This window comes from Aphis gossypii, chromosome 1 (assembly GCF_020184175.1).
Source record: "Aphis gossypii isolate Hap1 chromosome 1, ASM2018417v2, whole genome shotgun sequence".
NCBI classification, from domain to species: Eukaryota; Metazoa; Arthropoda; class Insecta; order Hemiptera; family Aphididae; genus Aphis; species Aphis gossypii.
In genome coordinates, this window is record NC_065530.1 from 27212641 (window position 1) to 27237973 (window position 25333).

The following is a 25333-nucleotide window of genomic DNA, read 5'->3' on the forward strand; positions in this document are numbered from 1 at the left end:
AATTTGTAGAAGTTACTCGACACTCCTTTCTCTCAATGTATTCGTACGTAATGTTTCTTTACCCGTATTAGGTATATAATCTCTCCGGTCATTCCTTTTGATATATTTTCATAAACCTACTCTCTGCCCTATCGCATAAATGGAATAATTTGAAATGTGATTTTTCTCACCGACTACTGTTTAACCGTCTATTGTTCCCGTCAACTTCACATTCCTCGTTTTCATTATCATCATCCTACCGTATTGCTTTTACAACTGTAAATTGTTTAAAGTCTCAGTATATTCTCCTACCAGAATTACCAGATTGGTAATTTCTATATGTTATTATTTTATTTGTATGTTAATCGCACTTGAACGGTATATTTCCAACTGTATAATATTATACACCACACGCAGTGCGTTGTTATGGCCGAGGTAAAATTTTTTTCTCGTTTTCTTTTTTTTTTTATTTATAATAACCTTCAATAAACCGACAACAAGACGTCATAATTTATTGAAGTGTCAACGTATATAATATACGCGTATTCCTCTGTCCTATACAACAATTAATAATGATCTTCCGATCGGTCGGATGTCACTCGCGGTCACGTCAAGTCGTCTTTCGCTATTATAAACAGCTATAATATTAATATCACGCCTGCTAAATAAATATGACGACGTAGGCCGCAGTATAGAATGTTATTAAACTATCATTACGCGCGGGCGGCGGTGGCGTTGTAAGACGCGTTTAAAACGAACCGAAAAAAATCCGTCACGACAAAAAAAAAAAAAAATGGTGCACATTTAACGACGAGCAAAATATCACACAATAATATGTAAACGCGGTGTTAATAACAATATAATTGACTTACCGGTCATCGTGTTGAGGCCAATGGCCGGCAGTGGCGGCGGCGGGGGAGCGGCCGCGGTCACGTACGCCGCCGCTTTTGCCGCCGTCTTGTCCGTCGTGAATATGTCCTTCACCGGGTCGTCGATCAATCCGTTCGGGTTGTGCAGGTAAAACGGTCCCTGCGGCTGCGGCGGCGGTCTGACCGGTTCGACGGGCTGCAGCACGACCGTCGCCGCGTTGACTTTGCAAAACTGTTGCTGGTGCTGTTGCTGCGACGACGGCGGCGACGGAGGCGCGTTCACCACGTACAGACCGTCTTTGACGGCCACCTTGCCGCGGCCGGTCCCGTTGTGCTGTTGTTGCTGTTGCTGTTGATGACCGCCCACCGGCAACGGAGGGTGCAGGTAAAACGGTTCTTGGCTCTTCTTGTAGTTGACGCAATCGGCAAACGAGCACTGCAAACGACACGAGCACGCGTTATTATTATTAATCCGATACAATTTTTATTTAACATCTGCGGTTGTGAACGTCGCAATAGCGGAGATTATTATTTTTAATGAACCCTGCAGGAGCAGTGACATTTATTTCGCGACGGGAAACTGATCGGAAGACCTGAATATTGTTTTTAAGTCGGGAGTTTTGCCGAAGCCCCACATCCGGATGCCAAAGGACCACTGCGGTCTGGTCTTATAATAGATTTTTAAATATTAATGCTTTCTTGAAGATCGAAGGGGTGCAGGCGGAGTCTCGAGTAACTGATTTTATTTTATTTTTTTTTTTTGAAATGTCAAGCAGTATTAAAATATAAATTTGAGTGACACAGATTGTACAATAACTGCCTTGCTAGATGCCGAGATGAAACTAACACCACATGCAGTCCGGTGTCATCTTATAGTGACGGTTTTACTGCTTATTCTAGTAAGAGGTTTGACCGGCTTTAATGGTGATCTATAATAATATTGTATCGATTGAGACGAGTTCAATAATTACTATCGCAGTAAATACGTGTACAATCTTATGAAGTCTTTACGTGCCTATTTATAAAATAAAAAATTTACTATAACATTATGTAGGTATATAGGAAGCAGGCCAGCCACTCATCGGGAAGTTTAACGGACGTTAAAATGGACGAGCAGCAGCAGTGTGTGTCCGCGAAGATGTGTAGATAAATGATAATTCTAACTAATAATTACTATAGTTATTGATTTGTGTTTGTATACCAAGATTTTGTCAGGCGTTTTATGTGAATTTATTCTATTATTCTATTTTTTTTTAAATACATAACTTAAGTACGAAGAGCGAGAATTTAACTCAGTTAAGTTAAAAGTATAGATACACGCATTTTTAAAAACTTTTTTGATTATAACACTTGCTTACTTTATTTTTTTAACAACTCAAAGCTATTTCATGATCATACAGTATTTTTATAATACCATATATTACTTAATTGAAGTTTTCGTCACTAATTTAAAAAAAATGATTTACATCGAAGAAACACCAAAACATTATTGACATGAAAACAAAATCGATTGAAATGTAATTTATTAATAAAAAATAAATAAATTTACTTCAACGAAAATCTTATTGGTTTATTCACGTTAATAAAAAAACAATTAAACCGAATTAGTATATCTATACTAATAAAACCCAAAAGTAACTATATTATACAGGTAATATAAGACAAGTAAGATTAACTTTTTAATTCGTTAAAGCCAGTCCTTTATATTATAATTTATTTGTAATGTTATAATAAAATACACTCACTCGTGTTTTCGGTTCTTCTTTCCGACACGTACAGCCCAACAGCCTGCCGTTCTTTTTCTCGTCGTGATAATCCGGCATCGTACCGTGTTGCACCAATATGTTCAGACACTGCATATACACACAAACACACTCATGATAATATAATATTACATTATTAACATTTCGAAAGGGTGCCGGTATAATACATATACATACAATACAAAACGTATTATCGCATTATAATAATATATATAAATAAATCGATGGGTTTCATAATACTCAGATTTATTTATTATATTATTGTATATAATATATTATACTTATTATTACGTGTAAGAAATGATGCAAACGGCTATTAATTTGCGGTCGACATATCGAGTGCGTATGTTTTTTTTTTGTTTGGCCTATACACATACATTACGAAATGTCTATACGGGATAAATGTTAGGGCGTAGTTACATAGGTAGGTACTTTCGTTATATATTTTTATGATTGTATGCACTCTGGGGTAAGTACGTATATTTCTTCTTACTTGGCATTTTATTAATACGACTCACAGCGGAGAGAGTTATAATATTGTACGTAGGTATTTAAGTACATTGTTGGTCAAAGTTTTGAGCTTTCGTTTTTCTCACGTTGTATACCTTCGTACATAACATAATATCGTTCTTTCACTGGTCATGACGGATCAAGGTCGCCTACCAACGGGAGAATCTGCAAGAGGTTATTGGAACGTGAACGCAAACAGTGCCGACACCGGAATGTCCGTTGGTCGTTGTCGATTTCACTGTGCGATGATCACTATAATATCATTCGCCCACGGTCATCATCATCGCTATATAAATATGTTGTGTATATTGGTATAGCCTGTTATAGTTAAAGATCACGGACGCGGTATTTAACGAGCCACGGAAATAATATACATTGCACTGATGCAGCTGCATCAGACTAATTGGGTTAACTATCCGGGCGGTGAGGACAAACACGTTTTCCTTGTTTGTTTGACGCTACCGCCGATATGCTATCGGAAATTCGACAAACTATTGCTGTAAAAAATTGCTAGTAAAATAGTAAATATAACAATATTATGATGATAGGTCAATGCCAATTGAAGACGACTGACGAGGTTATTATAAAAACGCTTTGCCGAATGTTCGTCTGTAGTACAGGAACGCGAGTAATAATATTGTCGGCGCGTGAAATTGATTTTATTCACCAAACAAGCCGATTTACTGTGACCTCATCCGACGCATTTGACGTACGTCAGTATAGAGCAACAGCAGAAAATTGGGTACACACTACGTACACAGTATTACAATAATAATTATTAAATTATTGTTCCTTTCTCGATAAAATATTATATGTTACATGCATATAGCCGGAAAAACGATAAAAGAGAAATTGATGTACGCACTCGCCGTCTTCATTCTCTCACACGAAATCTAATAAGTAATAACTATCATCGAGATTCATCGACTATGATGAACTACCAGCGGATATCAATAAATTTGTGCTATTGAATTTATGTCGATGAGTTAGTATATATGTCAGAAAGTACTAACAATAATAATTACAGAATTTATAAGAACGATATTTCGTGCAACTACTTTTTGTCGCATGCATTTTAAAATATAAAAAGTCATCAACTCGTTTCAAACCAATGAATTAACCATTGTTATTTTATGTATCTTAAAAGCGGTTTGTAGACTAATATACTATATTTTGTGTAACTATTTAATGTACAAGACGGGAAGACTTCTCTTAAAAATAATTAGACTTAGACAATGCTCATGTATTAAAATTCTAGCTTTATCATGGTGTTGAAGTATAAAAATATAATTTAGTGCAAGTTATTAACATTGATAGTAATAATTAAAACATAATAACATATGGAAATACCTACTTAAATTACAATACAATACATTACATTTTATATTTTTTCTTAATAATTTTAATTTTAAAATTGTAATTATGCTATATATTTTGTCATTTTGGTATTAGGTTTTAATATAATTTTTTTTTGTTATTGGATTTCTTGAATAAATACCCTTAAGGAGGGAGAAAGTATGGAGAAAAAATTATATGAGTACATAAAAGGCAGGAAAATGTGCAAAATCTTCATTCTTTGTTTGGTAAAAACAAGTCATATAATTATTATAATGTAATATTTTATATTTTATTAACGTCGATTATGTTGTTGGCGAGTTTTGCTTACCTCCATTTGATGGTTTTCCGCTGCGTCGTTGATTGGGCTTTTTCCGTACTTGTCGACGACCAGGTTGGCGCCATGCCTCAACAACCATCTCACAGTGTCAACGTGACCCCTGCTTGCAGCGAAATGTAACGCAGTTGCACCATCGCCATCTCTGAGGTTTGGGTCGACTCCTTGATCTCTAACCTGTTCGATCACACGCACGGTATAAAATTCATAATAATATATTAAAATAATAGTAATAATAAATTCTCGGTAACGACGATAATAATACTGTAATAATTAATAATTTTATATGCGAAACAGAAAAAACAACATACACGATATTATTATATTATATCAGGTAGTATCCACACAAGTAAAAAAAAAAAAAATATTGGATGAGATTTACAGTGATTAGCTTGTAAAAAATATTTAAAAAAGAATAACAATACCGCCGAGAACGTCAAAACCATGACGAAACATCTCGAGGTTCATTGATATAAGCGTGAAAGACGTTGTTATTTCGTGTTTTTAATATTATGCGTTATTCTTTTTATAAAGGTAGGCTTATTATAATATGAAGTTTAAGCATACAAAACCTTCGCAAAAATATTCTAACAATGTATGCACGATCGAAACTTAATATTCTTAATAAATAATAAATACTGATGTTATAGCTACAAACTCATCAAAATTAAAATTTATTACATATTATTATGTTTTTATAACTTTTTAAGATTTTTGTATTGTTATAATTTGTAAGTAAGTACTTGACTTTCACTAAATTTTAATGGAAATAAGGTTTTTTATTATGAAATAAGACGTTTGTATTATGTGTTTTGAAGACAAATATTTGTATAACATGTTAACTATAGTGATTATATTTTAATTATAATACAGTTATTAATTATTATGTTTGTTAGTAATTAGTACGTAAACTATGCGTGAAACCAAAGATTAGCAGATTTTATTATGAAAGTTGAGTAGTTATAAAATATAAAAATCCCACGTGCAAATATCTACAACTTCCTTAATACTTTGTAAGATAATTAAAAAAAAAAAATCACACATTTCATTTTTATTATAGTGGCTAGTTCCTATTATAATATATAACTAAAGTAAAATAAATGTTCGATAATAAATCATTATAAAGTGTATGACATTAGCAAAACTTATTATTATATTATATACCTGCATAACTGATTGCGTAGTAGGTCAACAACTTTAATATTGGAATTAAGAACTACTAGCTGTGGCTTTATATGGGTAAAAATATGTTGAAAAAAATGATTTATGTTCTATTTTCTATTAATTTATTTCGTCTAACGTGATTAAATCGTACACATACAATAATAAGTAATAACACATAACATAAGGCATTCCAAATAATTGTATCGTTAGGGCGCGGTTATTTCGTCAGAGAATCATAGTGCAATATTAGTGGTAAAATGTTGAGCTCACCATCCATTTCAAACAGTTGAGACATCCCATTTGGGCGGCGGCGTGCACGGGTGCCATACCGTCTTTAGCTCGGACGTACAGCGAACCGCCTGCTTCGAGCACGAGGAATTTGAGTACTTCCAGGTGTCCCTCTTGTGCGGCCAAGTAAACCGGAGTGACATCGTTGTCCATCTGAGTGTTCGCGCTGCAATAAAATACATATGATTAATATATATCGTTAACATTATAATATTATATACTATAATAATTAAATGCATGACAATATATTGATATGTAGCTGGTTGTGTCTAAGTGGTTTAACTTATCAAAGCAACCCGAGGCAATATATTTTTTTCATCCCTATAAAATAAATTGTATTTTTTACGCTGTATATTATAAGTTTATATTTATTAAATTTTTGCTATAATATATAGGTACTAAGTATTCAATAATTGTTTGTAGAACCCTAATCACACATGTTAACACTTTCCAAAAAAATGTACGCCCAGAGGAAACTGGAGTGTGGAGACGAGGTGAATGATTGATGTGATCTATATATGATCAGTGTATAAGTTATACACAGATTATACAAATATAGTATAAGGGTCCACACACACATGGCACGTTCATACACAACGGTTGACATATCTTCAATAGTGTCAAAAATATTATATTATTCGTTTTCTGTGCAATCAAGAAAATTTACCAGAAGTATTATATATTGTATACGTACAACGTCCGTTCATTGAAATACTTTGTTGTGACAAGTTGTGTACCCACAACTATAATAATATAAACATAAATATTGGAACACTGGTAGCCACCAGGTACCGTGAATGGATGAAAGTATACAGTGTTATTATTTATTATTGTACGGCTTATTTGGGAGAGACTTCGAAAATAACGACCAATATAAGTATTATGCGATCACCATAATATAAGACAGCGCAGTACGCTAATTGCGAGTATTCAAATTTTCGTGATGCATAAACATGTAGGATCGATTAATTTCATATTTTTTATGCATAGACATTAATGTACGCGTATGTCGCACACATGCATGAAGGTTTTTTTTTATAAAATGTTTCAGTAATTCCGTGCAATTATTAATTTTTACGGGTCCGATCGTCACGTCACAAATTGTGTCAACTATTACAGAGAAGTCCACTTATTCGTGAGTTCGTAACAAATGACACTTGAGGAATTTGCAATAGGCATGCGCATTATCGACATCATATTTTATATTATAAAGTGTCAAGACGTAGATTATATATTATTTTTTAGAGATATCTTCTTATTCTTTAAACAGTTTAAACAAATATGACTTTCACGTAATGTGTTCACTTTTTATCTATTTATTTTATATTTATAAAAGAATTTTTTCCATACATTTTAAAATTTGCAGAAGTCAATCAGCTAAATATTTTTTCTTTAAAAATTCGTGATGATTTGTTAAAAATCGAAAATATTATAAACTAATTGTAAATCACTAAATATAGTAATAGTCAGTAGATGTATTGATTACCAGATAAAAACGGTTATTATATAAATTATTTATCAAGAATACAGGATAGGATTCATTATTTACTAAATTTATTTGAAAATAATGAATATTCTACGTACTACGTAGGTAGGTATAATACTAAATACTATAAAATATACGTTGAATAATTGATATCAATTAGTAGTGTAATTTACGTCCACCTCAAACGGACGATTCAAAAGTCGTATTAACACGTTTTAAAAATTTAAAAAAAAAATAAAATATTTTTTCTTTCACTTATACAGTTAATTATTGTCATATATAAATAATATATAGACTATTCTATCGTGTTATTATTGTTACCCAATTGTAACATTCAACTGGTCCCGCAGGCCACCCGGAATTGAACAGGTCATTTTAGGGCTATCTGCAGATCGTTATAGCAAGTCCAACTAGGAACAAAACAATAATATCTTTATTGTACAATCCCCGTCATGACTATAGACTATAGTGAAACGTAACTATATATACAAGTATATAGACTTATATGAAAGCGTATTTGTGTAATATGATTGAAACATTAAAGGTTCAGGTATTATTACGTTGGAGAATTAATGATATTTCACGAGGTTAGTGTCTACGTTAAATAACACGCATGTTATTGTTCGACACACGCAGTGAACCAAAAGAACTGGACAATATAAAACTTAGGAAGTATAAGGTTACTGGCAAGGTATAATTAAGAGTCCGGAAATGATGTAGACTTCTCACAGTGGTATACAAAAAGGTTAGGTTATATAGCTATATTATTTATTTATTACATTTCTCTGTTTGAACTTTGGTATTCGTACATTTTAAATACTTCGTTAATAATATTCGATGGAATATTGAACAAAATTTGACAAAATCGTTTATACGTAGGGATTCTTACAGGTGTACTCGTGATTAAACGTTCATGAATGTGAAAGAAAAAAATTATTTGTACACGGTTATATACCTGTATGACTATGGTGCAGCGAGTCGTTCTCGCTGGAATGCATAATTGATTAACCTGCACATAGGTATTTTAGTGCAGCCGATTCGACATCAAAACGTATCAGGAACACGTTTTACATTTGTCAACATAAAAAATATACCTATATTGGACTCTATTATAGGCGTTCGCAAACTATAGGAACGATTATTAGGCGGTTTTCAGGTTGAAAAACCAGGTTACCGATCCGGAATCATTTTATCAACTAACTCGGTGGCAATAACACTATACGCTTGTTAGCTTTTGAGACCGATTCGCGTGTCTGTGGCGGGCGTAAATAATAAAAATAAAATGTGTAAACATTATGATGTTAACATTCAAGGCGGTCACAACAAAACACCTACCGTTTATTCTGGTGGTTTTATTTTTCAATTATAGACGGACGTGGTGGAATACTAAAAACAACAACAATAAACTTGTTTGCTTATACAGTTGTAGACATTCGATGTTTAAAAAAAAATCCATGGGAAAAAATGTACTTAAAATTAAAATTTATGCGAGACGCAGTTTCCCCCCTTATTACAAGACAGGCCTAACGGACAATGACACGAAAGTGGGCGACAATATTCGCAATCGGTATTGCTTTGCGCGAGCGTCTATAATAAAATATGAAGCAACGGATAATATTATATTGTTATATATGCTCACGCGGGGCTTTAGAGACCTCAAATAATTACAATAATAATACCGCCTGGAAATGAGCGCGAGTCGTGAATTACGAACAACATCGCACTAGAAAATTAAAATCAAAACTACTGCAGCAAACAATATTAATATTAGATTGTAATATTATTTAGCATACTGTTACGATGCCATCATTCAACCGAATGGCTGCATATATACAGGGTAAATCATTAAGCATTCTCACCCCTTTTTTATTACCCAATAATGCAGTTGTAGTGAGTATTTTTTTTTTAAATGTTTGTAGTAAGAATAGTGCCCTTAACTATTTTACAAAAACATAAAATAAATGAAATATTGAATCTAGCATCTATAATACATACTTGAATCATTTTTATAAATTATATAATTATATAAATGATGATTACATAATAATATAATATTATAATATGTTTATTGTTTATCTATTGTTATGAATTTATTATTCTTGGTACAATAAGTGAAATAACTAAAAAAAAACTACTTATTCAAATTTTGATTTTGATATGGCAACATAATATTTAAAACAATTATCCAATATCCACTAAATAATTTAAAGTATACAAAAGGAAAAACGAAAGTTTGTATTTCCATAGGACACTCTTTAAGTAGTACTTCAAATTGAAATATAAAACAAAATATTATCTTTAAGTATACCTAGATATTTAAAAATTCCAAAAATTAGATTGCATTATTGAAGAAAAAAGGGACAAACATGCTTGGTAATCACCTGTATTTAAAACGTTATAATACTTTATTTTGATATATGAGTATACACTCGCTGTCGTCATTATTAAGACCACTTACTTATGAGTGGTGAAAAATTCCAAATACTCGACATTTATGCCACCATAATACATGTAATTATACGTGTGCACTATATACACTATACACTATACAGTTATTGCCAGAATTATCGTATACGTAAATGTATATACATAGTACAGTATTAAATTATTGTGTTGTGTAAAATGTACGTACATAAATTCCCAGTCGTGTGTACCGTTTCTAAAATCTAAATGTACTCAGATTTTCAGTATTTTCATATGATTCATTATTTAATTATTATTAATTTGTTCTTCCGTTTCTCGAAAGAATAAAAAAATTCATTATAGTACAGTTAAACATAACATTATAATAAACTTGCAGTATACGTTTATGTCAATAAATTATTTGTAGATAGTATAGGTATTATAAACATTATCTAAAAATTAAACTTTTAAAATAGTTATTTCGTTTTTAGCTTAACATTTTAAATACTTTTAATATTATGTAATTTTATAAAACCGTGTTAATGTTATTATTGTGTTCGTTTTGTATTAACTATTAAAATTATAATATAAATATTTTTTTTCGATTTTGAGTTACTGCTGCTTAAGGGAACCAGGTGAGCATTACTCTTTCCTATTGTAATTAAATATATACTTAAGTACTTGCACGTTTAAGGTTTAACTCAAATAATAATTATTACTTTGTATTACGTATTTTTTGCTTATTCAATATATAATATATCGTTTTAATAATAGATAATAACAATAATAACATTTCAAAAATTTTATTTTTGTACAATGATAGTAATAATTATTTTCATCAATATGTATACGTTTTGAGTAAACACATTTTTTTTTTATGGAATACGAAGTATCAAAATATTATGGGTTTTAAGTCATTTCTTCTTAAATATAAATAATAAATACAACATATATTGTTTTGTCATTTAGATTTTTTATCGACAGAAGTAGTTCAGACATTTATTACAAATAGATGAAACGATGTTCCGTTAATCTTTTCACGGCAAATACCATCGTGATCGAAATAATTTCGAAACACATGTACCCCATACGCCGTTATACCATATACAGAATAATTTTAAAACGTGATGTGCCTATTCCTTTATATGCACGAATCTTCTATTTGTTCGAGAGATATGATATATTGAAACATGGAATTAAACATTGATTTTAATTAAATTTAAAAATGTATCTATAGCTGGCTATAAAGTTTCATAGATAATGTAACAGCAGTAGGTAATGTTAATTAATATCGTAGTATTTTTCAGCTGTTATAATATTATTATAATGCTTTGTATCAATTCTATTTGAGAAGGAATCTATCGAAAATAGGTTGGTTAGAACAGTGCATTTTCATTTTTATTTGAAACCAGACTACGTCGGAAGTCTATCTTAGTTTTGAAGTATAAAATAATTGAAATAGGTATTACAGTTCAAATCAGTAAAATGTAATTAATAATTGCATTAGAATATTGCATTTTATATAATCAGTATTTGGTAGTTACTTCATAGGAATGCTTGTAGACAAATAATAATAATAATATAAAAATAGGTTAAATGAGATTTACATATTTCAAGTATTATTTATAATGTTTTATATGACTTATGATGTTATATAGTTATTACAATCCATATTTCCATGTTTCCACTAGCGTAGAAAAACGACAGTTAATTTATGATTTTTCGTCCAAGTGCTTGAACAGGATCAAAATTCCATAATTTAGTGAAATATATTATACAGCCAATATTACTATCATTGGGACCTTCACCTATAATTATGTTAAATATGTGATTTTTCGAAAACTTCATAGTTTTGGTAGGTATGTATAAAATACACGTGAGTGGATATTACAACGCGTTTCAAATGGGTTAATTATATCTCTCAGTGACAGTTGACCAATTAAAACGTAACATAATAATTAATAATAATATTATGTAGGTATTCTGAAATCGAAGCGAAATCTTTAGCGTCCACGAGAACGCAATAAAATTGCACAGGTCCTAAACGCTGAGCACATTCCTCGCGCAAACCGAATCGCTATGTAAATTTTCACAGCGAGGTTTCCTCAGGCTAAAATAAGACGATATCTCGTGTATGCGTGTAATAACACGCATACACAGGTACTACACACATTAAAATATTATTATATTACCATGTATAATTGTGTGCATGTATTTGTCTCCGCTACAATTCCAATATCGGTCAATTGGATGGCATGAAAAATAGTTTTATATTCATACAACCGATACGCGCCAAGCCATTACACGGGTAATTGCATCTCAACTGGTCGTCGTCCGACCGACCAGACAAACAGTTATATTCTGCGTGCCTGCCGCTCTCTTGCCACTACAGCGTATACTACGCTACTATTTATTATTATATTATATGTGTGTATAGTATAAATGCTGAGAATTTTATGGAGAAAAAATACACACATACACACACACACACACACACATAATCCAACAGAGCACCAAGATGACACACATTTGGAGACATAAAAAATATAAATACATGTATAATATATTATAGTCATATATTATGTATAATGTATATAATATTATTATATACACACGATGAATCCATAACCAATATTATTATACTTGTGCACCAGACGAGAACTATGCTGCAGTGCTGAAGGGCATATAGTCCGTAAATAATTTTTTTTTTTTTGAGGAAATAAAATAAATATCGATAAAATAAGGTTAATATTATACTTAGACAGTGTTTACAGTTCAGTAAGAAATTCTATTGAGTATTTTGTGGTTTTTTAATATGTTTAATAGATAATGTTGGTATGGAGTTTGATCGATTAACAATAAATAAAATAAGCTTTAATATCAATAGGTACCTATTATAATTCATATATAATTCAAAAATATACAACATTGATATTAGAAAAATAAATAATTATTTACAGATTGTCTATTGGAAATATTAAACTCATTAAAATGTCAACAACAAATTTGTTGAGAAATGCTAGACCGAGATTGGCGATATTGAATTGTTAATTTAATCAAAAGAAAACAGTTACGTTTATATTAACATTTTTCAAGTTGAAATCGTTATAGATAAATGACTGTTTTTATGATGTTGTAAATTGAACAATTTTAGTGTACAGATAATTGATAAATAATTATGTCTTTTAAATTGAGTAGTTTCGAATTTCAAATAATTTAACAAATTAATAGATTTTCGCTAATCGTTTAGGTTTAAAATGTTAAGTCAATACTTACAGACCACATTTATTACGTTCGTTGATTGTCATAATCATGAATATAGATTCTTTGAAAACATTAACAATTCCAAACAGGTGCGAACATTTAAAAATTAAATTTAAAATCTTTTTAAAACGGTCCATTTTTAGACGACACGCGACGTGACACCTCTGATGCAGTAGTAACACTGACTGCAGATAAGTTAAATTATATTAAAACTATTCGGGTGTAAAGAAGATTTCTCTGAGTCTTTTCGTCGGAAAATTATGTAATTAGGTGAAAAAATATGACAAGGCTCTTAACCCGAAGCAAAACTAATCCGCGAGATGAACATCACTTCTAGGATTATACATTTGCGGTGACAGAACCCGCGCTGACATAAATTATCAAAGAGAAAAACAACTAAATCAACTGAAAAGTTGTATAACGCGTTCGATTTCACCTCGACAAGTCTTAAAATATGTCTTTTTTACTACATAACAGTACTGCAAACTGCAGCTAAGTACGACTAATGTTAAATGTCAATTGGTTCACTTTTTATAAATACACGCAAAAACTTAAAAATTGTATTAAACAGACTTCATGAATCAGTGTATTTATGACTGAACAACACGATTTTTGAACTCATTGCAGATAATATAATATAATAATATGTGAAAACGTTCGTCTACATCAGACAAATATACCTATAAATACTATCCTGAGAAAAAAAACAGAATTATTAAGCCCATGGTTTCTTGATGGGACTAAGTAAAATATATAATTATCATGAAGGTCCATAATAATATGACGTCAAACGGTTTAGGTTAGTGAAAATAATGGAAAATTATTGTTATTTATTAAACAGATATAGAAACTATGATGATATTTTTCTCGTTTCTATATAAAGCATATCACTATTATAAATCTCCATTAAACTACAGCTTTATTTTATAATAACACATTGTTACATCAGTAAAAATATGGTACGGCGGTTCGCATTCTTTTCGTTTCATTCTAATAAACACTAAAACACCTATACCTATATTATGTATATAATGAGCATGCCTATTTCAGTTTAAAAATCACAAAATTTGTCTTTTTTTTAAATTGACATAATTATTTTTCTTGTAATAAACAGCGGGAGTAAACGACCCGTAAAATTTACAACAGGTGTCGGCTAATATTAGTGTATCAACTTAAAAATTAAAATACAACCAATTCGAAACGTAATTCCTATAATATTAATACAACGACATTTCAAAAATCTCAAATTATTATTTCTTATTGGAGTTATTAATTAGAAAATTATTATTTACCTAGGGCTATAGGTATAAAATTGCATTATGTTGTGTGTATAATATTACGAACCTATAAATACAATTTTTCAGTTGTGTTGAAACGTCTGTGCTTATAATAATGTCAGTTGACAACTAATAAACTGACTTAACACATACTTTAATGAGGGTCTTTACCCTATATACAATTTCATGAAATATTGAAGATTCTGAAAATATACAACTATGCGATAATGTGCAAATAATATAATATGTATTAAATAAAGCAAAAAAATCGAAATTTAAAAAGATAGGTGTGTAATGATTATTTTAGTATTTTACAGCGCGATAATTTAAAAAATAATGTAACCAATAATTGTTGAATTCGACTTAAGACCACATAATACATTCATATTATACGCCCAAATACCTGATATAGCTGCGTGTATTGCAAATGCATGTATTCATGCATATGCATGTATAATAATTACGAATGATGTTATAACATTAGCGAAAGTTGTAATACATTTGCGGTTTGTTTACTGAACATAATATTTTATTTTTATCGTATTTTTAAGCTATGAACTCTTACTAAAAATCTTAAACTGCACCGATCTATAGAGCTTACAGTGCAACGGTTTGCAGCTGTGTATAGGTACAAGTAATATGGTATAAAATATGATATCATTGTGTTTTAGATAGTAGTTTCCACGAGTCGGTTCTCAGACAATTTAATGCGGACTAGAATATTTACCATTCGCAGCAAATTGGGAATATCGAGCGAAATGTATACAATATTGTACGACCAACCATAACAGTAATAAATACGCGTCTGTTCTATGCGAATACGAGTGTGGATATATTTCTCGGAACGAGTTGTTGGTATTGTTCCGGACCTCTGGATTCGAGGTGCGCGCCTGGACCTCGTTGCAGTCCGTCGCCGTCGTGCGGAATCCGTTTTACTAAAGTCCACGCGCAGTCGACCGTAACCGGACATCGCGATGATGTCTGTGTGTTTTTTTCCTTTCCGACACACTATACCTTTGTCTATACCCCGCCTACAATACCGTCATAGCCACCGTCGTCACCTTCCGTTTTAGTGTAGTTCAATAACGTAATGTTATTTATGAGCCGTATTAATTATTAAGCAGTCGAAACCTGTGACTAGGATCTGCGATAAAATACTGGGCTTATGACTATCAATGTAGTATGTATATAAAAAAAAAAAAAAAAAATGGAAATAGAGTTTAAGTTTTGTCTTTTTTAAATTGCATTATTAATATTTTAGATTTTTCCAATATGTCTTGAAAATTTACGTGAATATGTGTTGTAAGTGCTTATAATAGTCTACGGATGGTTTAATCTGATCCTGCAGTTCATATATGAATAATATTTATACATTGAATTTTCCAGATTATTGTCAGAGTTCAGAGGTATTATTATATACATTATTCGGATAATCTGGATAACATCTATAATGCATTATGATATGGCATTGCGACAATACGTCAACCGGAGACGGTTTTCGTTTTCTTTAACGAATAATCGTCGCGCAAATTCGGTGGAGCATTAACAGTTGACGACTTGCAACCGTGCGCTTGTGGGTGGTGTCTCTTTTTACACAATAAAAATGTATAATGTCGTTGGCAGTATAATATTCGCGTATTGTGGTGTGTATTGGTGGCATCGCGCGACAGCCTGGGGAGTTCAATCAACCTGTACGCGAAGCGCGGGCATTGTGTATTGTCGAGCATTCCGTTGCCCGCCGCCGGTCCATATTTCGTTTATACACACATGCATAATATATATCATGTATGGATATAGTATATACATATATTTTGTGTGTGTGTGTGTGTATCATTTTAATACACAGTAACCGTCGGGCCGACATCATTGTGTCCGCAAATCAAATTTGTTCCACATATACACACGTCTGAAGCCCCCGCCTCGCACAGAATTCGATGACATTGGCCACCGTATATTATATACGCGACTATAATATACATACATATAATATATCATATTATCTCCACGGTCAATGAAAACTCGCGATGTCAATGAATCCTGCCTATTATACTCCACGCAGTACCTATGCCGGTTCATATAATAGTCTTGTATGTATGTACATAGAGATAATATTATACGGACCGAGCTAACACCCATTATCTTCAAAACCACTAGCTATACGAGTCGATAGATATTATATACGATAACGATGTGTAGCACAAGAATGTACATATCAACGCTCACTTAAAATCCAAAATAATTATCATAATAAGCAATAATAAACATATGACTAATATTATAGTTGAATATAATATTAAAATATATATATAAATATATATTATTATTATCATCAGACTGTGTACCTAAATTTTGGGTGATGACCGCGTTTCTTCCGGACGCCGGCAATCGAGGCGCCATGACTCCTGCTGCTCCTGACCACCATGTGCACGTCGTCCTGCTGTCGGTACGCAGGTTTCTTTTGCACACTACACCCGAGACCGAACATCGTAACGACTATTACTCAAACGACGAAATCATGACTGTATTCTATTAGAAACTCGTATTATTTTATGTAGCCATCGGTGGCGGTCGGTAACGGTTCTCTTGCGACAATTCGCTGTTGGTGCAAGTATTTTAAATTCACGTCACTATCTCGGTAAGTCGCTAGTTTAAAGTGAAAAAAATACACCACTGAGACAGACAAAACGATTATTGTAATAACATATAATATAGGTAACCGATACGACGACTGCGGTAATATTTATACGATAATATTCTTAATACTCGTAATTTTAATTTTAATAGAAACAATTAAAAACTAATTAAAATCAACAGAATTTCACAATATCGTACTCGGTAACTAAAAATTAATTTAAAACAACTAAAAACAGCCGCTGTTTCGTTTTGGGAATATTATGGAGAGCGAAGGAAGAATAGAGAAGCGTGTAACATCCACCATCACGACGACGCTCGTCGTGTCGAAAGAAAGGTTGTTGCACGTCTCTCGGCGCGATTGTCACTGGACGCGCACGCCGCCGCCGCCGACCGCTTGAGAAAACCGTTCTTCCACGTACCTACCCATTGCAGTACCAATACACTAGCGCTCCGTCGCGCCATGTACCGTTTGTTGGAGTTTTTGTTTCTTTTTCTTCTTTTTTTTAGGTAGCTCACGACAACGACGTGTGTCTGTGTATGTGTGTGCGTGTGTAATTACGCAGGTCTTTCAAAATCGCACTAGACTTACGTAGTCTTGTTTAATCATTGTCCTCCAGGTGAACGTTTGTTGAATCGTCTATATGGACTATTTAATATTATGCTCGGCTGTAATCTAGCAGCGTGTGGGCGACGAACGATCAACCCCACCGGAGGCAAAATAGCAAATATACTCGAGACTAAATCGTATTATATTATTATTAAATATAGGTACTGTATCTGTGTGTGCATCCGTAATAACGTCACGCGGAGTTCATTAACCTTTATGATAGATAAGGCAGTGAATAATTAATACAATAAGATTTTTAGACTAAGAAAAAACTCAATAATTGCCAAAATTCCGATGCAAAATAATTTTTCGGTACCTAGCTGGAAGAGGGGTGTAAATGATAATAATATTATATAGTAAGTGGTGGTCGTTGCAGCCGTCCATAGTTTTCAATCGTTGATGCCGCCGCCACTTAAAACTCTCCTGCTACGAGATTTGGAACTTTCTCCCAAAAACTGGTATGACCGGTCAAACGAAATTATGTTTACAAAACACATGCTCATAAAAAAAAAACAACTCATCTTTCTCGAAATTTCTCGAGTACCTACCTACTCGTATACTGTTCAGTTTAAATCTTTTGCGCATTGCATTTTTATTTTTTCTTCCTAAACTTGTCCACCTAGCTTACAGAGTTTAATATAGGTTTGCGCGCATACAGGTAGTTAAAACTATATTTTCCGTTGTGAAATATGAACACCGTCAACCGCCTGCAGCCACCGCTCAAGAATTACACACGAAAGACGAATTAAGAACAATAATTACTAAAATAAAAATAATAAATCAAAGACCTCCCAAGTAGCGCAACAATTATATTAACATACAATATGTTATTTGTTTCAATTTCAGAAATTTCTTAGCCATATTGAAATCTTTAAATAGCTCTCTATTTACTATCACTTTTATTATGTTACATACTGCATTAGTATACATTTATGTATAAATCGTATTTTATTATGATTTAAAACCACTTGAGTCCTTAAAGATTTTTTTGGAATAAGTAATACACACTCATTACTCATAGACTAAATGGCGCTAAACCATACGACGAATACGTCTATAGGACGAAAGTCAATGGTTTGCAATTTGTACCGGAATGGCAAAATATATATGATTACTTAATGGAAATAACTTTTGATTGACTGTAATGATACCATGTGTAGGTATCAAACAAAATCGTTCATCGCGCTTGTTAACACTAGAAGCAATATAATGTAACGTTATAAAATCACATTGCTTTGGCCGATTTTCTATAGCGTGTACTCATACATATAACAGGTATCTGGTATATGTATACTTATTACTCGCAGACGGGTCGTTGCACCTACCAAGTGGTCATTGTCATAGTTATAGGGCTCCTCATCACGCAGTGTAGTGTCCCATTCAAGGCATGTTCGGGTATATCGATGAATGGACTACAGAAGCTCCGTATACTACGCGAATAACGGCAGCGATCGCAGACGTGGTACTTTGAATGGAAGACGAAGATTATATTATGCTCGCGGAGACCTTATAACTTAAATACTTTCTTCGTGTATGTATAATGTTTATAAATAGACGTTCATCATACATTTTATAGAATGGTATATATGTGTGCGTATGTGTCTTTTTGTTTGTGAACAATGTTTCAGCGATCGCTTTACCGTGGGACATTGCGTGAGCGCCTCTCGAGGAGCACTATTATATGTATATATATATATATACATGCAAAAAGCAATGTCGCCCAACGGCGGATGCGATGACGACCACAAACTCGTAAAACGTATACATGTAGTCTTACACGGTACGGTCACGGTCCACCGACTGTATTATGTCTTATACGTTATGCGTATAACTATATAGGTACCTACTGCAGAGATCGCATAACTAAATACGCCGTTCGCTAACGCGCCACCATGGCTGCTGATAACACGATAACACAATATCGAAGGGGTTATTTACACTGATTATTGCTCTAAGTACCTAAATAATATGAACTCGTGGTATCTACAAAATATGATACCTACGTTTTATTCCTTCAAAAAATATAATTTTATGGTAAAAAAACTAAAAAGACAACTTATTTCCGTTTAATGAGCCTTTTATTTCTAAAAAAATATCCATTCGGATGAATAATATACTGGTAAATAACACGAAAAATGTTTCACGGGATAGACAATACACCAAAATATTAGTTTCCCTATAAAAAAATTAATAAATAACATTTTACGCTTATAAAGCCGTTTATAAAAAGGGTTCTAATGTTTCTCTATCTCTCTCTCTCTCTTTCTCTCTCTCTTATAAACAGATATTTTTATTATTTTGACTTTTAGAAACTCAGAGTTCAGAGAGAAATAAATTCAAGTCATTTAAATTTCTGAGATATCAAATCTAATTAAGTGTACCTATCTATAATATATTTGGTTTCTGAAAGAGAATTTTTTATGTTTGAGATTTTATCAAGGTTCGATTTGCACCGGTCCTATTTAATACATTATTTTCATAAAATATTTTTAATGCAAATTAGTTTGAGAATACTATTTAAAAAATCTTTTACTGAGTAATCAGTAGAAGGAAAAAAATTACCTGAAAATGGAAAGAAATCTGTTATTTTTATTACATCCAAATTGTGCTTTAAAATAATTATGAATAACCAAAGATAATATTTTTATATTTAATTATATTTAAATGATTAACCTTCATTGGCGCACAACAGCCTTTGCAAGAAGCACATAATAATGAACTTTATATGATTGTCTATCAGATAATCTTATTATGGCATTTTATTAAGCATAAAAACTGATTTCTAGAAATAAATTAGACTTTTTTTTATCTATATTTACATCAAAGTATCAAACCGTATATTGTATCCTGTTGTAAGGCAAATTATTTTAGTATATCTAAATATATATGTGGTCCACAAAACAAAAACAAAATCTCAGTCACCTTGTTTTACATGGCAATAAAATAATGCATACTTTTATGATTTTTTCTTCGTAGAAGTAATATTAATATTTGAATATATACGCCTATAAAGTATTTTCGCTGTCGTAGTCGTGTTTTTATAATATTATTATAGTTATTATAGATGTCTAGCACTTATTAGTTATTACACTGATCCATCTGCAGCAAACGAACTATTTCGAATCTCGATCATGTATTTCGGTCAAATATTTTTAAAATAAAATAAAAATAAATTAATACGTGTATATAAACCTGCAAGTATCAAGGTGCTATTATTAGTGGTGCTAAATTTATAAATTTCCATACAATTTAGTTACCGTTATGAAGTTCCGGAATCATCACCTACTTTGTTTTTAGATTTGAGGAATTATCACTGTAATAATTAGTAAAATAGTATCTGTCTTTTTATTATTTAAATTTTTTCCTATTAATTCTATAATTTCTTGTACGATTCATAGTAATTTCCCACGATCGTAATGAAGGATAAAAATACACAAAAAACATATAATAAAAAAATGGTAACCGCTTATAAATATTTAAGCAAACAATGTGTCTACATCAAATATTATTTATTTATTATTTGGTTCATAATGAGCATAAAAAATATTTTTAGGTACTTAGCAGTTATGCAGAACTTCAATGAGATTTCAACGAGTCAACATAAATTTCATAGTATTGAAGTAATTGCAGATGAACGTTTCAATATTTATATTTTATATTGTAATAAATATGTTAATAGTATTTTATATTTACTTTTATTGGATTACAGTAAAATCGTGTGATTCAATCAATAAGAATAATATGTCATTGCAAATAATATTATTTAAATACCGGTAAGTATACATGCACGCGTTACACCCTAAGTGGTTCTATGACTTCTATATATGCATACACGTAAGGAACAAACACACATACCACATGGAATTTAAATAGGTTGACGAAAAAGGTAGCGTGTAGACTGTAGATATAACAAATTATTATGTATGTCTTTATAATAAGTAGTAACAAGGATCAGTAGTAAGCAGAAATTGTTTACACTCTATTTCGCAAGCTGTGTTATCATCTATGAATAAATCATTAAGGTATGTAATAACTAATAAGTAGCTGAGGTAAAAAAGGAAAGAATATTGAAAAATTATTAACGTTACTGCTATTATTATGTTTTGATAAAAAATTACTCGAATAATGAAAAAATTCATATTATATCGTGTAAATTAAATATAGTTAAACATAGTTATTAGAGCAGTTTTTAATGGTATTAGTAATTAAATTTTTTAATTAAAATCCAATTATACATATTAGTTTGACTAGTAAAGTGCATAGGTAATCTAATAAAATTATTTTTGTAAACAAAGTCATATTATGTAAATAATTAAAGTTATTGGTTTATAAATTTCGTTACGGATGTATATAATAGCGTTAAAAATTGAAGCAAATAATCATTGACATGTAAACAGTGATTTTGTTTTTTATTATTAAATTGAAGTAGTTTTTTTACGTGGTAATATAATTTAAGTTACGCGAATTGTTACAATGACATTAATCGTCTATTCGTGTTGTTGATTTACAATTGTCAATTGCATAACAATTTGCAGTATAATAAATTAATAAGGTATCCCCATTGTCATTAGTCATTATTCATTGGAGAATATTTTAGTTTCTCAAACAATAAGTATACCATAGCTTATAAAAAAAAAGTATTATGACATAAGTTCTATATTTATTATTTCATGTGGCTTAGACACATGCACAAATGGAGGTATAATTACTGTTTTAATTTTTTATCAACTTAAAAAAAAGAACATATTCTTAAGAAAAAATTATTTCACATAAAGTTTTCCACCTTTTACTTCTTGTAATGTTTTCAAATAAGACATATTTCATAATTATAATAATATTTATATAGAATTATTTTAACTTAACAGTATTTAAGAAAAATATTTATAAACGATCATAATTATAAACTAAAATACACGTATGAAAAATTTTAAAAGAAATTCATTAACCGATATTCAAAAAAAAACTTCTTATTTTTTTTTTTTACTTTATTTTTTTGTTTATGTTAACATGACTTTATGATATTTTATGAAAATAAAATACAAGTTTAAATATCATTGCTTAATAGTTTGAATAGTTATAGTAAACGTTGTATTCTGTAGATACTTTACTTATAGATAGTTATGTTGTTTGTATGTTATTTAATTTGTAGAAAAACGGTGTAAATTAAATTTTAAAAGTAATATTTTTCATGGTCCATTAAAAATACTTATGTAAGTATATATAATATATAAATGAAATCAGATATGACTATTATTACGGAAAAAATAACTGTATTCGCGGTGTACATTTTACTTAAATCGTGTCATTATAGAATAATAATCATAAACTATTTTTTGTATCTATTTTAGTAGACTTTACTTGAGTTATAGAAAATAGGTACATATAACATAATATTAAAATTTATAACGGTCCACAACTAACAGAGTGCAATGCACACATGCATACAGGTCACAGCCTTTCACATCTATTTTACCTAGGTTAGGTATTATTGTATTAATGTATATCCTTTTATTGATCCACTAAAAATGATTTGTCTTACCGTGTGTACCCCGGGGCCCGGGTATATCAATTTCACGTGAATATATCACAACTCATAAGATATTATTATGTGTCTAGTTCTACAATTAATATCACTCTAAAATTTTAGATATTAAATATCATTACACACAATATATACAATATGTCAATATTTACTAGCTAGGAGTATCACAATAATTAATTTAAGAACGTACACTACAGTATTTTATGTAATTAAGGGGACAAAATCGATAAACCACACATAAAGTGTATAAAAAATATTATTATTACGTTTACAATTCCAGTGCGTTGCATGTTAAATAGTCCGTTAACTGTTAAGGAATAGTTTTGGGAGTATAATTATTATTAAAAAAGTCTGTTAGAAAAACAAAACGATTTAATTGAATTTCGTATGCGCAGAGTGTTATGGAACTAAAAAAAAACGAGAGCGTTTTGATAATGTCTCGAGATTTGTCACGTTTACCAGCCATATAGCACTGCAGCATTAAATGCTATTACATATTATTATATTATTGTGACAAAACGATTAGGTAGGCGGTAAATACTAAGTATACAGTCGTCTTGTGGAAAAAACGATTAACCGCATCGACACATAGCCGTTCGGTCGTTTGTAACAATTATTACAACTTTCTAACTATAATACGACCGCCGAATTTTATATTGCATATTATTATTATAAATCCGGTGCTCGATATAGTATTATCCCATATTATCAAAACACAACGGAAACGTTGTTAGCTAGAGATTGTTATACGATTTTTTTGTGGGATTAAAACAGTATAACCGGGTACTGGACACATAAAAAAAATAATACAGTCGTCACGTCTTATTGGTTTCGGTAGGTGGGGTAGGCTGGACGAGGAATCATCGCATTGTCTGTTCAGCGTCCGCGGACAATCGATCGCATAACAAGTACCTAAACCTATCTATGTATTATTATTACCGATAACGACATGCACATATCTGCAGCGGCACAGGCCGTTTACCCGCCGCGCCGCTGGTTTTCTGTTATAAAACTGCGGTCGTGCATGATAATAATGTTCACGGAGTACTTCACTTCCTACATGCAGAATACTTGCATTGTATGCATCTATGTATGTAGGTACCGGTAATCTCACCATTTTACCTATACCTACTGAAATTTTATCGTATTACGTATTATTACCATCTTCATAATAATATAATCATCATTATTCACCATAATATTATGACGGCATCGGATGGATCGCAGCGAGTTGTTCGAACAGACGAGATTCCGCGCGCATAATATTCTTATTATAATAATAATTTTATTGTTATGCTCGCACGTCGATATGATAATTAAGAAGAATTTTTCTCGTGGACTTCCAAAAGTAAAAGTATAAGAAATAACATGCGGGTCAAGTTATAATATTATTGTTATTATTACAAGACATTAAAACCTAGCGGCTAGCGGTGTGTTTTCTTTAAAGAAATAATAAGCGCGCAACGTCCAACGGAAGCTCCAGCGCTTTCGTGTGAACCACGGCGCAACAAGAGAGTGAATATGACGGTAGACGTGTAGTGTTCGTCTGCGGTTTCTCGAGTTCCTCCAAAGATTGGCTATTAATCCACGCGGACGTGGTACGTATATTGTACACACATATAATATTTTAGTAGTATCATATAAAATAATATTACACGCAGTGACGATGTACAATACATCCATTGGAAAATGCCGCGTTGCGCAACGATATTTTAATTGGTAAAACGCGTGGTGTAGGTACGTGTAAAAGGTGCTTATAAAATAACCGCTGTTCACTGTTGAATAATATACCGGTACCTACTTGACAAAAATGTTTCTCAGAATAATGTTATGCTCTTGGACATAAATGATTTTCTCGAATTAATCTGATGATAC

General features: G+C 31.5%; 1 protein-coding gene across 5 annotated transcripts in view; it reads right to left on the reverse strand.

Annotated features, from left to right (window-relative positions):
- LOC114129872 (uncharacterized) overlaps nucleotides 1-25333 on the reverse strand; it is a 69844-nt gene that overhangs the window by 11072 nt on the left and 33439 nt on the right. For 4 of the 5 annotated variants that reach the window (XM_050198982.1, XM_050198990.1, XM_050198989.1 and 1 more), the window contains 4 exons: nucleotides 6228-6411; nucleotides 4788-4970; nucleotides 2594-2701; nucleotides 852-1284 (listed from right to left, as the gene is read on the reverse strand). In XM_050198982.1, the coding sequence (XP_050054939.1) occupies nucleotides 852-1284; nucleotides 2594-2701; nucleotides 4788-4970; nucleotides 6228-6411 (908 nt within the window). Of the gene's footprint in view, nucleotides 1-851; nucleotides 1285-2593; nucleotides 2702-4787; nucleotides 4971-6227; nucleotides 6412-17017; nucleotides 17675-25333 lie in introns of those variants that run through there. The other variant, XM_050198996.1, reaches the window with a different exon arrangement.